Below are 16,335 nucleotides of genomic sequence, written 5' to 3'. Positions count from 1 at the left end.
TCTTCCCCGCTTTAAGACAGACAGTTCATGCTCAGAACAACGAACGTGCATTCAGGTCAATCTTGATGATCGACATACCCGGCCAAGGCTCAATAGAAGGGCTAGAGGTGCCTCTCCAGCACATCAAAGGAGGTAAAGATGGTTATAGAGTAAAGGCATACCTGGGTATCCCTTTTGCACAACCTCCTACGGGAAAGAATCGATGGAAAAAGCCACAAAAGCCAATACCAAATTGGACAGGAATACGAAAAAGCGAATGGAAACATGATCCTTTTCAACCTTTGGATCTACCAAGAATTAGTAGTGTTTTAAGAGGCGACAATGAAGGAAATCCAAAGCATACATCCCACCAGGATGATCATTTGATGAGCGAAGATTGTCTGTATTTGAATATTTGGAAGCCGGAAGATGTTGAACAAAAAGACGGAAGACCCTTACCCGTTTTGGTGTGGGTATATGGCGGCGGATTCATCTTTGGTTCTACTTCAGTACCCATCAATGATGGAGCAAGGTTGGCGAGCAAGACTGGTTGCATTGTCGTCAGTATCACCTATCGCGTTGGCGTCTTTGGCTTCTTGGGATCTCGTCAACTGGCCAAAGAAGATGGTAATGAAAGCGGCACAGGCAATTACGGATTATGGGATCTGGTGGCCGGATTTGAATGGATACAAGAAAAGATTTCTAATTTTGGTGGAGATCCAAACAATGTTACCGCTTTCGGTGAATCGGCTGGAGCGATTGCGATACACTATCTCATGCTCAGTCCTGCAGTTCCGGCCAATCTGTTTGTACGAGCAGCTTTGTATAGCGGAACTATTGTTTCCGTTTTACCGCGTACATTACCTTCAGCACAAGCAACATTTGATGCTTTGTCAGAAAAGCTAGGGATCCCACAAAGTGCAGAAGATTCTGAAAGGTTGGAGATGCTGAGAAATGCACCACCAGATGAAGTTCAAGATGTATTCTTGAGCTTTCCCGGCACAAGACCCCGATCGGAATATGTCGTCAATCCAGACAAGGGTCGGCCGAATCGAAGAATGGATCGCGATCAACGTACGCTCAATTTCGAAGCTGTAAGTCTTTGCGGTCCTGTTTGGGACGGTGTAATGGTTCCCGAAGATATTCTACAACGGATGAAGACAAGTGCCTTAAGAGGAGAATTACGTAATGGTAATCAAGGTATCATCCTCGGTCACACAGCTGATGAGGGAACCTTATTCAGTATAGCAATGGCATCTGTTGCAGGTCTAAAGAGAGGTCTGCAATTGTTCGATACAGAGATGCGTGAAAAGGTTGATAAAATATACGGAGCAAGTTTACAACAAACGAACGAATCGGCAAAAGCGATAAGTGGTGCAATTTTAGGTGATTACATGTTTGTTGCTCCGATCAATAAACTTACTTTGGATCTTTCCAAACAAAGTCGGATACCGACATATCGATATGTATGGTCACATAGACCTTCGCCTTCGCTTTTACGATCTTCCGTTGCCGTTTCTACTTATTACGATTTTGCAATGGGCGCTGGGTCTTGGCATTCGGGTGAATTGCCTTTCCTCTTTGGAAATGATGGAACGGAAAGGTATATCTTCTCGAGGCAGAAGTACCCCACTGAGGAAGGTCAATCCCGTGGTCAGTCAAAGCAGAAGGTTGGATTCACAGAAGAGGAACGTAAGCTCAGCAACCAATTCATCGCTCATCTTGACACATTTGCAAGGGGTAGAGCACCATGGACTTCAATACAAGATGATGCAAAGTCAAATTCGCAATTGACTGATCTACTTGTGATGGGCTACGATGACCTTCCAAGCATCGGTGTCAGTATGTCAGAAGCAATTAAAGCACTTTCGCTTCATGCAGAAAACAAAGACCAGAACTACACAATACCCGTCCAGGAGAAGAAGCTTTCGAGTACATTAATGTGGCAAGCTGCAATAGATCCCGACATGAACGGAAACATTGGTCAATCAGATCGTCGAAACGATTTCTGGACTTCAAATGACTTTGAACAAACATTATTGTATTATTATGGTGATGAGAGGATTACATTCCTGCCATGATGTACAAAAGAAGGATGGGTATGTTTTCTCTATGGGAAAGTGTAATAATTACTCTTCTTCTGACGACAGGAATCACAACCAAACTCGACGTTTGAGACCTTCAATCAGAGGTGCAAACAAGGAAGCATTGGCTTTTGCTTGTGCTAAACTTTGAATGGTTTCATCTTTGACGAAATCCGAAAGATCATCCAAATCACATGCACCTGCAGCAGCACATTGATCTACCAAAAGGGAAACGATTGCATCAACGACATCATGTGATGTAAGTGCGGTATTTGAACGTTCGGCACTATTGCGTAAATGAGCGGCAAATTGAGGTGCAGCTTTGATCGAACCGTCTAATCCTTGTAATGTAGCCAAAGAAGCATCATCAACAACTGCTCTAAAAGCGATAAAATTGACTGCGCTAGGTGAGACGGCTTCGTTGGAAGGCTTGTTGCGGATAGAAGAAGTGTTCATCCGTCTTTCTTCGCTGATGTAGGACACGATCAAACCCCAATGATTCTCTGGATGATATCCTTCATTGGGTGAGAGTATATAAGCACCTCTCTTGATACTTAGGATATCGCCCATCTTGATTTTAGAAAATTCGGCAATTTTTTCAGCTGTGAAATCATATCCGCACGAATACAAGGCTTTATTTGTCAGGAGGACAACCTTTTCTTCCAATTTAGGAGTCTCGATCCGATTTGATTCAATTGGCGAGAACAATGTCCAGCCTGCTAGAAGCTTCTCGTTGGATGGGACAACGTCTCTTGCAGTCATTTCGATAGCATGTGCACGCGCTCTGGCCAATCGGTTGGACTGTGATGGATCTGGAGCTACAAGGTCATCGTTGTATCGTTCCAATGTGGCCAAAGATGAGAAGCCATACTGAAAGTCAATGACTGTTTGCTTGAAAAAGTCAGTCACTGCGCCTTGCATCATTCGATAAACGCTATTGGTTGCATCATTCATCATCCCAATGAAATTACGTTTACCCGTTCGAGTAAAGTCTCCTTTCAAGGCTCGTGTACCAGCATAGATTTGACTGATCATGTCACCGTTATTTGCCCACGAATCATTAAAGGCGAAATCGAATGCTTCATCCCTTCCACTTTGTCCGCTTGCGATATGAACACCTATGCGTTCTAGCTGAACACTCAACATATGCCTAGCAAAAGCAGATTGGACAACATTTGTACGATCCAAGCAATCCAAACAAGAAACTCGAAAAGCGCCTTGTTGTTTACTATAAATCACTTTCTCGCCTTTTTCCGCTTTGACGCATTTCCAAAAACAGTCCATCTGTCTTAGTTCGGTTTCTCGCATTTCATCGATCAATTTGCCAACCCGTTCAAATTTCATTCCTTTGCATTCTTCGTGAAAGTCAAAGGCTTTGTAGACGACTTTCTCATTGCTGAATTGCTTACAGGCATCATCATAAGCTTTTGTTATTTGACCTTCTTTTCCATGCTGTTCGGCTAGATTGATACAAATCACCTTGCTATGATTCTGCAATTGCGACTCGAAATGCTTGGCAAACGCTTTTCTATTATCCTCTGCACTTCCTTCAAGCAGAGGTGGAGGCTTCATACTGAACGGATCTTGTGACCAGTACAAAGGAATACTTCCTCTGAATTGCACAAAGCTCATCACATGTGCTTCTTCGTCACCTCGTCGAACAAAGAGGATTTGTTCACTTTCAACAAAATTGGCAACCTGTCCTTGATTATTCAATCCTCTACGTTGGTAGCGTAATCCTGCTCTTTCTTTGCTTCTTCGCGAAATGACCAAAAGTTGAGCATACAAACGTGTACGTGTTGTTACCTCACTTACTGCATCCATTGCGTCTCCTGACAAATCAAGTGTTCGCATCGGAGGAGATGGAGTATCGATGGGCAAATGCGTCACTTGGAAGTATCCTTGCATCAATGGCAAAACTAAACCATGTAGACCCGCCTCAACGAAATCTTTCGAAAGGTTCTCATTGTGCCAGAAACGTCTGTCCACCCTTCTCCACAATGGCAAAGTTGGCCAAGGTTCTGCATTCGGATCTAGTCCTCTATGCGAAGAAGTGGTTGCATTTCCAGAGTTGCCGTTATTGCTCTTCTTTTGTTCGCTTTTGTTTCCTTTTGACATAGATTCTAGTGCATTCTGTTTACGCTGCTGTGGTGTTGTCAGATCAAAGTCATATGCAAACCACATCTCTCCTCGTGAATATTGGCGAGCTGTCTCTTTTACCACCTTCTCTTCCAACTCTGCTTTCGTTGCTTCATGCCATCTTTGATCAGGCGTTAGGTCATCATCATGTGAAGTGCTCTCATGCACTTCAGAATCATTCAGCTGACTACCCTGTGGCACGTCTACCGACTGATTGTTGGATTGAGGTTCAAAGCTTGACTTCTTATCCTCTTTTTGTCCGTTCTCCGATGCTGATCTTGCCAATTTACCTTTATGCCAAGCCTCACTTTTTGTCAGCTTTACCGTTGCCGATGAAGGTAAATGCAAACCATTTTTCTCAAAAGTGGGTATCTTGAAACTATCCTTGTCGATCACTGAAGGAGTACTAACTTCGTCTTCCGATTCATCTTCTTCGCTGCTAGATGATCCTGTTTGCTTGCGGTATAGGCCTTGTTCCATACTTCTATGTGCATCCCATTGACGTTGAGCTTCTTGCTGAACTGTAGAGCAAGCAGCCTCGTAATTTAGCGGGATTGCCAATACGCCGGAGCATCTGTATACAGGTCTCTTTGATGATAGATAATCTCCTACAAATGTCCGACCTGTGATGACGAAAAGATATGCTCCTTTGAATACCCTTAGAATACCAACAATCCCATAACAATGCATTCTTAGGTTTTCCTTCTCCACGCTGACTGTTCTTGCAACCTGCTTTGAATCAGATGCGGAAAGCGTTTTGATAGTTGCATCTCTGTTCCACGCAATCAATGCTGCAGAAGCCGTTAAATCAACACCTGCAGCTGAACCTTGTTTGGTAGCATCAATTTTTGAAAGTACTCTATCGTATGCAACATCTTCACTTTTCGAATCATCGGTTGTTTCTGGCGTTCTGTCACCTTTTTGCGAAGGTTGAACGGGATTAGCGATGGGTAAAATGAGTAATCCATTGGGAGTACATTGAATAGCCAGAGACCGATGAGGTAACGGGTGCGGGAAAGGCGGAACGGAGAATTGCGGTCCTAAAACGGATGTCAACCTATCGGTTAATTTGTTTGTCTTTTTCGGTTGTGATGATCCGCCGTTGTTGTTGCTGCTATGATCGCTATTTATTGAAGTTGCTTCTGATGATGATGATGAGCCATTTCTGACATTCTTTTTGAACATGCCTTTCATCTTCTCTTCATGCTGTGAGGTGGTGATGGTTGATATGATGATGTTCACCTTCCAAAAGGGGATGATTGGTACATTCTACGCCTCTTTCTTGTGTGGGCTTTTGACATTAGTGCCTGTTGTTTGTTGTTCTTCCCCCCCTTCTTGATATATGCAGTTTGCCCCTTTCTCCTGTTTATCCTCAACCATACGCTAAATCTTATTAACTTTTTTCGAAGATGTGGAGAAAATTACGCCCTGTAAGAGAAGGCAACGTGTTGATCGATAGCTGTCAGGCAGATTACGCTAATAAAACTTCTTCTTTTCTTCTCCTGAGAGGATTGCATTTGGTTTTCAGTCTCATTATAGGTAAAAGCCATAAGTTGATGTTGACTTTTGCAGTAATGGATGTCGCTATAAGACAATGTGTCTCTATGCAAAGCTTGATGGAATCGTTGCTCGGTGATAGAGTTGTTGTAGCAATTTAGCTGTTACAGTTTAAACTACTTTTAACCGCTTTAGCGCGTCTTCAAATTGAGTGTGTGGGGCTTAAGAGCGAGCATTCACACGCAGCAGCGCATTGCTTGCTTACTCTCCACAGTGGAATATCTTCTCGTTCCGATCATCATCATCTTCTACATTACTATAGAAATTATCGATCTTTACTATCCACAGAGCGCATCTCCTGTAGCTCAACATGGATTCTCTCGATCTTCCAACCCATCAATTAATTCTCGATGATTTGGCAATCAATTTGGCAGAAAGTGCAAAGAAGGGTCAATTGACTTCAGGCGATACAGCCAACATTTTTGCCTATAATTCTTCATCATCTTCATCAAGATTCTTGCAAAGTAGCGGAAATGTATTGACAACATCAGCTGCCGAAACGCAAATCGCATTATCATCTTTTGCTGCTTCAATCTCTTCTTCAACAGTAAAAGATGGTGAAGATGATCACTTGTCTTCACTCTTGCCTCAAATCTTTACAACGCTCAATGATTTATTAATCTCTTCTTTTGAAGAACGTATGGATTTCAAGGAGTGGCCAGTAGCTGATCAATTGTCTTTTGCTCTCACTTCCAATGTCTTACGGATCGCAAAGAATGCTCTACAACATCGTACCCAATGCATCGATGCAGTCGTTTCATTAAGTGAAAAGTTGACATCTCGCTTAACTGCTGCCACTGGTGACGCACATGCAATCGCAACTCGCATCGTACCCATATTCCATGGTCTTTACCGTGCATTGTCATCCGTTTCATTCCCTTGGGTTTTGGACGAATTTGCACGATTGACAAACGCTTTGGCTCCATTGACGTCTTCCATTCATGTTGTTCGACGTTTGAATGATGCTTTGTTACAATTGCCTGAACAAGATTTGGCTATCAATCAAGCTGCTCGTGCTACACGCCGTAAGCCTAAGCAAGCAATCGTTCGACCCAACGATGACGATGATGGTCGTTCGCACGGCAGTGTGGACACCTTTTGGTCCGGCGATGAAGACAATGAAGAAGAAGACGGTGCTCTTGGTAATCAAGGCACATTCACCCTCAGTCCTGAAGATGATGATGATTCAAGTCATTACCGTTTGGCTCTCTTGTCTCATTATCGCCGTACCAGTCGTCCATTATCAGGTCACTTTGTTCTTTGTGCAGCAACAGAGATCCTTGGCTCATCCTTGGCACAAGGATTGGCAACACTGGCAATTCCACCAACTGATGCTCATTTGGGTCCACAAAAAGTTGGCTTGGAGCAATTCTTGACAGATTCCGAAATTGCTACTCAAGCTGAAAAGTTTGATTTGGATCAAGTTCAAAGTATCTCTGCCGAATCAGCAATTTCACGTAAAGCTTGGAAGTTGCTCTTGCGTCATGCCGTTCGTACTGGTTCAGGAAACTTGGCTGATGGAGCAACAGGTGGTGGTAATTTGTTGTCATCTTTGCCGCTCGTTGGCGGCTTAGTTGCTTCTCCCACTGCATCTTCTGGTGTTTCTGCTGCGATTCGTTTGGCAAGTCGTGTCTTCCATGACGTCCAACGATTTGTAGAAACAGAGCACCTCAAGCATGGTGAATTGCTTATCGAGCTTTACTCTTTGGAATCATTGAGTGAATCGTTGAAGCTCGGTGCTTTGGCTTCGGTTGCACAAAGTATTTTGAGTAATTCGGCCGTTGAGAGTCATACTCTTATTCGTATTCGTTCTTTACTTTCTGAATCCGCATTCGTTTTCGATCCTTTGGTGCAAATGGCTGCATTGCAAAGTACAAGTCTTCTGGTTCGCAATTATCCAAGCCTTTCAATGCCAATGACTACGCAACTTCGTAGATTCGTCGTTATGCCGATGGCCATGTTTGAATTAACGCAAGGTGAACATTCTGCTCCTTCTCCTGTTTTGGCAGCGGCTGCAAAATGTTTGGCAACTTGCGTTACAGTCGTGCCAGGAAATGACTTGGCAGTTTCAACGATGTACACTTTGTTGAATTCTTTGGGTCGTGAAAGTGGTGGTACATCTGTTGGAGGTGTGGCAGGAGGTGCAATGTCCGTTCGTAGTGGCATCTCACGTGCTGTTACCGGTCGTGATTATTCGATGAGCCGTTCTGGCACACAAACGCTTGCTCATGGTGGTGCTTTAGGGGGTAAGACAGACGAGCAACGTAGATTGATTCAAGTCAATACGATTGCTATTGTTTCTCGCTTGGCTCTCGAAGTTGGTACGAGAGATGTGTTGGCTTTGGCAATTTCTTTACTTCTTCAACGTATGCGTTCTTCCGACGAAGCAAGTGAAGCTGCCATTTTGAACAACATCGTTCCTTTGGCTCTCGCAGGTCCTAAGCAATCTTACATGGACGTCATTCGTGCTTTCAGTCAATTCTCTCGTCAAGCTTTGACCGGTGGTGCTAATCGTCGTGCGGGCAGCATCATTCAAAGTCCTCAATTACGTTTGGCTCGTGGATTGGGTCGCTTGAAAGAAGGCGAAGACGAAAAAGCTACTGCTGCTGCTGCTGCAAATGGTTCTGCTGTTCCAGGTTCTACACTCAATGCTCAACCCAACGGCAATGCTGATGGTGAAGCACAAAAGCAAGCAGGCAGAAAGGAATTGTACATGATTGAGCTCTTACAATTGTTCGTCGAAAAAGGAAGCCAATTGCAAACTTCTGCTGCTTCAGGTAAATTGGCTGGCAGTGAAGAGAAGGAGCTGAAGTCTGATTTGCAAGGCTTGTTATCTGTCATTGCTGCCCTCTTGGTACATCCTGATATCAATCCTCAATTGGATCCACGCATCGAAACTGTTTCTTTGTTCCGTAATATGTGGTTACTCAGTACGATTGTGGGCATCACCGATAACCAAAAGCGCCGATCACGTTCTGCATTCAATTCATCTTCTTCGCATGAATCACCATTGACGTCCGCTTTGGGTATCATTTCTCTCAAGACGCCTACATTGGTACCCGAAAGTGCACAAAATTATGTAGAGAGTGAATTGAAGTACAATTCCGTTCTCAAACGTGATTACTCTGCTTCTGCTCTTGATGCTCAACGTAAGGAATTATCTGCATTGATTCCTGCACATAGCGCTGAGATTCGCTCTTTCGGCTTCGCTCAAGTCACTTTCCTCAATACTATTTATCACTTGGAATGCACTCGTAGCAGTATGGGTATCCCCTCCATGGTTCTTTGGTACTTTGTCAATGAAGGTTTGAACAACAGCAGCCTTGTTGGATCTATGCAAACGATTGCTGACAAGGTGATGGAATCTTACATGAATGATCTATCTTACCAAGTTCAAGAACATTCTCTCGATCCACGTGTTTCGGACGAAGTGAAGAATTTCCTTTTGGGAAGCTGTCATCGTGTAGAAAAGGTACGATCAATTTCTCAACGTTCATTGGATCGTTTGATCGGTGCTTATCCTGCTTTGTTATGCGATGAAGAAGTGGTGGTGACAATCTTGGAAATGCTCACTTTATTGCGTCAAAGTTGCGAAGGTCAATACCGTGATGAGTATTTCCCCGTCTACCACTATACTTCAGATCGTGCTGGAATCGCCTTCGATCTTTCTGACTCGTACACTGAAAGAGAAGAAATCTTATCCACCTTCTTGGGTCGTTCTCGTCGTTATTTACAACTTTTGCTCGCACGTGCTCCTGTCGAATTCCAAGGTATTTTACAACGTTATTTGGGCACATTCGATGATGAGACATTACCGCTCTCGACCGAATTGGGTAAATCGATTGCGATTGACTTTGCAAGAGCTTTGCCGACGGTTTCATCTGGTGTTCCTGATGCTTTCTTGCCAAACCTTGGCGGCTGGCGTGCGGATAGCTCAAGTGCATTCGTCAATGAATTGACCGCCAAATCTACCTACTTTGGTGAGATGACCGGTATTCATTTAGCATTAACAAAAGGATTGGTGGAATTGCAACGTGATCCTGAAAGCAACTTTTCCACAAAGAATGTTCGTGATTGTGAATTGCAATTGGCACAAGTGTCGAAATCGTTACGTCAACGTAAGAAATTGCCATTTGCTGATCTGCGCAGATTGTTGTACCGTTCTGCCGCTTTAGCTGTTGCTTTGCCACAGTCCAATTTCGATCTCTTGCACTTCATTGTTTCGATTCCGCTACTCAGCTTTACACCTTCGGCAATTTCTACTGCAAGTCATGTTTGGACTTGGATTATTGGTGAACGTCCTTCTCTCGAAACGAAGATTATGGTTGAAATTACGATCGGATGGGGATTGACGATCAAAGAACGTCGTGGCTTGTTCTCTAGAAAGATGGATTACAGACATGCTTTATTGGAAAAGACAGAAATGACACCTTCCGATCGTGTTGCAACAACCAAAGAACGCGAAGAAGCAAGTCGTCAATTTACTCCTCATCTTACATTGATTCAATTGTTATCCAGTCGATTCGAAGCATTCCGTTACCGTGATCCATCGATGGTGTTGGCTTTGGTTCGTTTGGTTCAAAGGACAGGATCTGCAACCGATCAGATGAGCAGACATCCACTTTCGCGCGAAGTCCGATTCTCCATCGTCTTGTTCGGTTTACGATTATTGCAAGGCAGTCGTCTTGATGGTTTATTGGAATATCAATTACGTACTTCCCTTTACGACATGGCTTTGGATTGGTTTGCTATCCCACCTCAATGGTCATTCGGCTCTAACAGGTTGCAATTGGGTTCAGAAATGCAAATCTTACAACAATTATTGGATGTTCTTGCTAATGATGAAGAACGTGCAGCATTTGTCATTACATCTTTCCCTCCTTCAATCGAGGGAGTTCGCATGCCTGGTCAAAAGAGTATTGGTGCGATCAAGGCCGAGATTCAACAACGCAAGAGTTTGCTTCAAGTCTTACTGGAAAACGAATTGACCCATCTCAGCGTTTGGAACAATCCACTGAGTGAAGGTTCGCGTGGTGTAGACTTTGTCGGTCCAATTTCTCGCAGTCTCACGGATGCCAGATTGAGCTATCTGGTCGACTTGGCGTTCAAGATTAACCCACATATCGCTGTACAAATGGTCAAACGAATCAAGAATGATGCTATCAGACGTGAGGTTGGTATCCTTGTACGCAATCAACCATCTCGTGCAGCCGAATGTCCAGAAGCTTTGGAATTCTTGGTGGAAGATCATTTGAGCCTTGCACGTAAACAAGGAACAGACCTTAAATGGCTGTTGTACTGGGAGGCAGTCACGCCTGTGGAAGGTATCTTACTCTTCTTACCCGAATATGGAAACGATCCTTATTTGTTGCAATATGCTATGCGTGCATTGGAACATCACCCTGTCGATTTGACTTTCTTCTACGTTCCTCAATTGGTTCAAGCATTGCGTGATGATGAATATGGTTATGTCGCTCAATTCATCTTTGAAACAAGTAAGATTTCTCAATTGTTCTGTCATCAAATCATCTGGAACATGAAAGCAAACAGTTACAAGGATGACGATGCAGAAGTACCTGATCCAATGAAGCCAACATTGGACCGTATGACCGAATTGATCGTCGGTGCTTTATCAGGAGAAGCGCAAGACTTCTATGATCGCGAATTTGGTTTCTTCAACGAAGTGACAAGTATCTCTGGTAAATTGAAGCCATACATCAAAAAGTCCAAGCCGGAAAAGAAGGCAAAGATTGATGAAGAGATGGGCAAGATTAAGGTGGATCCTGGTGTTTACTTGCCAAGTAACCCTGACGGTGTAGTTGTCGATCTGGCACGCAAGTCCGGTAGACCTTTGCAGTCTCACGCAAAGGCTCCGTTCATGGCCACATTCAAGGTTCGTCGTGAAGTTCCAAAGCATCATGTTGAGAACATGAAATCAGGAGAAATCGCCAAACAAGATGCGGCTACTTCGGGTAAAGATACATCTGGAGCTGATACAGCGATCGATACTCAGCCTGAAGAAAAGGTATCAGTTGAAGTTTGGCAATCTGCAATTTTCAAAGTTGGTGATGATTGTCGTCAAGATGTTTTGGCTTTACAAGCGATTGCGATGTTTAAGAATATTTGGCAAAGTGTTGGATTGGATTTATACTTGTATCCTTATCGTGTTACCGCAACTGGACCGGGTTGTGGTGTGATTGATGTTGTGCCAAATGCAACGAGTCGTGATGAAATGGGTCGTGCACAAATTAATGATTTGAATGCTTTCTTCTTGCAACGATTTGGAAATGCAAACAGTATTTCTTATCAACAAGCACGCTTAAACTTCGTTCGCAGTATGGCGGGTTATTCGTTAGCATGTCATTTGCTGCAAATCCGTGATCGTCATAATGGTAATATTATGATTGATGGTGAAGGGCATTTGGTTCATATCGATTTCGGTTTCTTGTTCGAGATTGGACCTGGTGGAATGCGTTTCGAACCATTCTCATTCAAGATGTCACAAGAATTTTTGAATGTGATGGGACCAACAGGCTACACCTTGTTCAAACAATTGGTCGTTTCAGGTTTCTTGGCTTTAAGACCTTATACGGAACAATTGATCGGTTTATGCAGAATGATGTATGGAACCGATTTACCTTCTTTCAAGGGTTTGCCAACCTTTGATCATTTACGTGATCGATTCAAGCCCAATTTGAGCGATCGTGAAGCTGCTCAACATGCAATCACTTTGATTGATGACGCTCATTTGAACCGCAGAGCTGTGTTTTATGATCAAATTCAAAAGCTTCAAAATGGTATTCCATACCAGAAGTGATCGTGTTGAACGGATTGAATGCTTTTCTTTGCTATACTTTCATATTTTATCAATTGATCTTTTTCAGTATATTCTCAGCATGGTAATGATCGTTTTAAGTTGACTTAAGAGGCTGTAGGGTTCCCCTCACACGCGCCAGGCTACACTTGGCTCCTTAAGCATAAGCCTTGCACACGCAGGGCACACAGCATTGGATTTATTGCGTGTGTGCGCACGGCCATTTCAAAGCCAGCGATGATGTACAGTACACCCATCCACACGAAGCATTCAATTCACATCCCCACAAACCATCCCCCTCAAACTGAACGACAAGATGATCTTGCTGGAATCTGAGAACCTTTTAATCAAAGATCTATTGGGAAAACATTTCAATCAACCCGGCCCGGTAGATCAAACATTAACAGATTTCGATGGAGTGAGATATCATGTCGAATCAACAAAGACTGGTCCATTAACCTTGAGTATGGGCATTCATTGGTATCAAGATTTAGCACAAAATGGTGCTTTTGATATTTTGAAACGTGAATATGGACCTTATATCAAATCGGAAACAAATGTCGGCTATAATATCACACTCGAATTCGATCAATCCAACATCCCGGCCGATCCTACAGCACGTACCGAATTGGTTCGATCTCTTTCGCTTCTCAAGAGAAACGCAATGGCTGCACCTTTTGAACGTGCATTCGCCATTCAAAACAAGCTGGAAAAAGAAGCAGAAGCTGCTGCCGGTCAACAATTGGAACCCGTCAAACCAGAAGTGATGATCATTCGCTATCGTGATGATGAAGCATTTTACGTCATCCCAAGTGTTGATCGTGTGACTGTGGTCTTCTCTACTGTTTTCCAAGACGAGACTGATCGTATCTTCGGAAAGGTGTTCTTGCAAGAATTCGTCGATGCACGTAGACAGCCTTCAATTCAAAATGCACCGCAAGTTTTATATTCAAACAGAGAACCACCATTGGAAATTCGATCGATTCCCGGTTTGAGTAGAGGAGAAGATGTTGGTTACGTCACCTTTGTCCTTTTCCCACGTCATTTCACAAACCCAGATGTCGCACATTCTACTATCTCACGTATACAATTGTTCCGCGATTATCTACACTACCACAGTGAGTACATCCATCGATTCTTTCCATCATGCTCATTTGCTGACATCATTTTACAACCCACTCAAACAGTCAAATGCTCGAAAGCATACATGCACAGCCGTATGAGACATCGGGTCGCAGAATTCCTTAAAGTTCTCAACCGGGCCAAACCTGAACAAGCAGAGAAGGAGCGGAAGACAGCCAGGTAAGTTGAAGAGATTGTCGCCTGAATTAGGTTAATGTGAGACTGACTATGTACTTCTTATTCCTCTCTACAGTGGACGTACATTCCGACGGGCTTAATACTGTGGATCGCATTTACGATATGAAAGAATACATTGATGTGTTTATTGGATAATTATGTGCGTCTAGATGAGGAGACGCTCTACTTGCTTCCGCCGAACATCTTTCCATAAGCCGCTTTTTGTCGTTCTAGACGTTGCTTTTTCAAGGCAGCCAATTGGTTCTTTTCCTTGACGATTGCAGCATCTCCAGGAGCGTACTTCAATGCGCTGTCTAAGTCTGAGATTGCAAGATCTTCATCACGTTTTACCAATTTAGCCAAAGCACGTCTATAGTATGCTTTTGCCAAATTTGCCTTTGTATCGGCTGAAAGATCATCCCATGATCCTGTGTTTTCTAATCGTTCAATTGCTTGCGAGGTAAGTTTTTCTGCTTCAACAGCCATTGCTGATGCTGTTTTTGATGCTGTTCCCTTTTCGGCTGCTTTTGCTTCGGCTTGTGCTACTTTGATAGCGCATAATGCACCATTCAATTGCAAAGGTGTCCGTAGATTGACGTATTCAGCTGCGAATTCTTTCTTGGAAGCATGTGAATCTGGCAATTCAGGATTGTTGAGGAGGTATCGTAATGCTTTTGTGTATTTCTCGAAGGCGAGTTGAAATTGTCCTTTACCGAACAAAGCATTACCCATCGTTCTAAGCTCTGAAGCAATTTTGAATGCTACATCTGGATCGTCTACGTCCAATCCTGTTCCTTCGCAATCTTCTGGGAAGTCCTCGTAGCTGTCACCTGTTTCGTCTGCCCCAATTCCGTAGTCCGAGCTTCCTTCTGGGATTTGTCCGCAATCTGCAATGGTAATTGGATCTTTTGGTCGATCTTGTTCGCCAGTTGGTGTGTTTTCGATTCGTCTGACGACACTCTTTCCAGCTAACACTCTACCAAAGACTACGTGTTTTCCGTCAAGATGTGGTGTGGGCACGGTAGTGATAAAGAATTGTGATCCGTTGGTGTTCGGTCCGGCATTTGCCATACTCAACAAGAACGGTTTATCATGTTTCCCAGTCAAATCTTCATCTTCAAATTTTTCTCCATAAATTGAAATACCACCTGTACCATCACCTCTTGTAAAATCACCACCTTGAATCATGAATTGTGGAATGACACGATGAAACGTACTATTCTTGAAATGAACACCTTCTTTCTCTCCCGTACTTAAAACTCGGAAATTTTCCGCCGTCTTTGGAACCTTGTCAGCATATAATTCCAACACGATTCGATTACCGCCTTTTCTGGTTGTCGCAGAAGCGGGAGAAGAAGGAAGATCGATATCAAAGTATACGATCGGGTTGCCTGGCTTTGGGCCGGCGTTGGTTGTTGCTTCGGTTGACATTTTCTGTGTTATTCGCTAATTAGGATGAAGGTAAGGTAAGAATTGACAATCTTCTTATTTCTACATTATATACTTTTTTTTTGATTGTCGTGCACGGACGATCTGGAAGCTTCCAGAGCTTAAAACAAACACGGCTTGAAGCACAGCGCGTATTTCACTCTCCCAGCCGTATATATGCATTTACACGCCATCTAATGCAAAATAGGAATGATCATGAAGAATTGGATCAACTCGTCTGCTCACTCAATACTCGTGAGGGTCCCCAGCTTGTGACACTCTTATCTGCTCATTGTACTTTTATCTGCTTGCCATACAAATGAATGTAGAAATGTTTATCATTATGCGGTGACAAGATAATAGTATACAGTGAATTGCTTCCACGGTCGTGATAACTAGTCAATATTAACGCCTCTAGAACCTAAGTAGTCCTTTGCATTTTTGATATCCTGATGAGAAAAAGAGCAAAGAAGATCAGCATTCACCCCTCTAGAAATTGAGCACACATCAAAACTCACAATCATCAAATCATCGTATGCTTTTGGAACATCATTAAACGTCCACAAACCCCAACCGATTTGAAAGAGTAGATATGATCCAGTCGATACGAGAATCCACCAAGGGATCTGTGAAAGGTGCAAGGATGTGAGCAAAATATCACCTATTCCGTTGGAAAGCAGCATATACTTACAACTGATAAGATTTCCTGTTTGGCTGTATGATCAATAAGTGGGAAAGGCAAAATATCGAGCAAGAGAAGTAGCCATATTGCAGACAAGATTGCTGCACTTGTAAAGAATCGTTGAGCTCTAGTCGTCATTTTGATTGATTGGATAGGGACCGTTTGATTGACTTGATGACAGTAATGTGTTAGGTGTTGTTCTTTGCCCGGCACGTGTACGCACTAAGCTTGTGATTGTCCAAGATGCTTTTTTTTAAGTCTAATCCCTCTTTGTTAGCTTAATTTATTCGGTTCACTCTAATTCGCACCCCAGTTTTAGAGTTCTGCGCTTGTGTGTGATTTGTATGAAACAC

The 16,335-nt window shown here is 43.2% G+C and overlaps 6 protein-coding genes across 6 annotated transcripts; 3 read left to right on the top strand and 3 right to left on the bottom strand.

The window, feature by feature from the left end:
• Positions 1-23: 23 nt before the first annotated feature.
• FA14DRAFT_70786 (alpha/beta-hydrolase) lies at positions 24-2,407 on the top strand. Its single transcript, XM_025502740.1, has one exon. The coding sequence runs from the start codon at positions 66-68 to the stop codon at positions 2,058-2,060; it is 1,995 nt and encodes a 664-aa protein (XP_025354568.1). The 5' UTR covers positions 24-65; the 3' UTR covers positions 2,061-2,407.
• Positions 2,133-4,301, bottom strand: FA14DRAFT_115454 (uncharacterized protein; the record flags this gene model as incomplete). Its single annotated transcript, XM_025496109.1, has 1 exon — positions 2,133-4,301. A coding segment is annotated over one exon (2,169 nt), but the record flags the coding sequence as incomplete, so codon positions are not given.
• A 1,680-nt stretch (positions 4,302-5,981) lies between these two features.
• Positions 5,982-12,645, top strand: FA14DRAFT_161716 (uncharacterized protein). The gene has a single exon (XM_025499253.1). It carries the CDS (start codon positions 6,070-6,072, stop codon positions 12,574-12,576), a length of 6,507 nt encoding a protein of 2,168 aa, XP_025354566.1. The 5' UTR covers positions 5,982-6,069; the 3' UTR covers positions 12,577-12,645.
• Positions 12,646-12,889: 244 nt separating this feature from the next.
• Positions 12,890-13,973, top strand: FA14DRAFT_123816 (putative ARC35-subunit of the Arp2/3 complex; the record flags this gene model as incomplete). Its single annotated transcript, XM_025496604.1, has 3 exons — positions 12,890-13,691; positions 13,761-13,875; positions 13,949-13,973. The coding sequence occupies 3 exons, from the start codon at positions 12,890-12,892 to the stop codon at positions 13,971-13,973; spliced, it is 942 nt and encodes a 313-aa protein (XP_025354565.1).
• Positions 13,968-15,339, bottom strand: FA14DRAFT_70716 (uncharacterized protein). Its single transcript, XM_025502739.1, has one exon. It carries the CDS (start codon positions 15,301-15,303, stop codon positions 14,056-14,058), a length of 1,248 nt encoding a protein of 415 aa, XP_025354564.1. The 5' UTR covers positions 15,304-15,339; the 3' UTR covers positions 13,968-14,055.
• A 320-nt stretch (positions 15,340-15,659) lies between these two features.
• Positions 15,660-16,284, bottom strand: FA14DRAFT_70695 (dolichol-phosphate mannosyltransferase subunit 3). The gene is made up of 3 exons (XM_025502738.1): positions 15,995-16,284; positions 15,819-15,926; positions 15,660-15,749 (listed from the first exon to the last, which is right to left on the bottom strand). The coding sequence occupies exons 1-3, from the start codon at positions 16,118-16,120 to the stop codon at positions 15,696-15,698; spliced, it is 288 nt and encodes a 95-aa protein (XP_025354563.1). The 5' UTR covers positions 16,121-16,284; the 3' UTR covers positions 15,660-15,695.
• Between the last annotated feature and the right edge of the window lie 51 nt (positions 16,285-16,335).

This window comes from Meira miltonrushii (genome assembly GCF_003144205.1).
Source record: "Meira miltonrushii strain MCA 3882 unplaced genomic scaffold FA14scaffold_3, whole genome shotgun sequence".
NCBI classification, from domain to species: domain Eukaryota; kingdom Fungi; phylum Basidiomycota; class Exobasidiomycetes; order Exobasidiales; family Brachybasidiaceae; genus Meira; species Meira miltonrushii.
The sequence above is the reverse complement of the archived record's forward strand: the minus strand, read 5'-3'. Positions and strand labels throughout refer to the sequence as shown.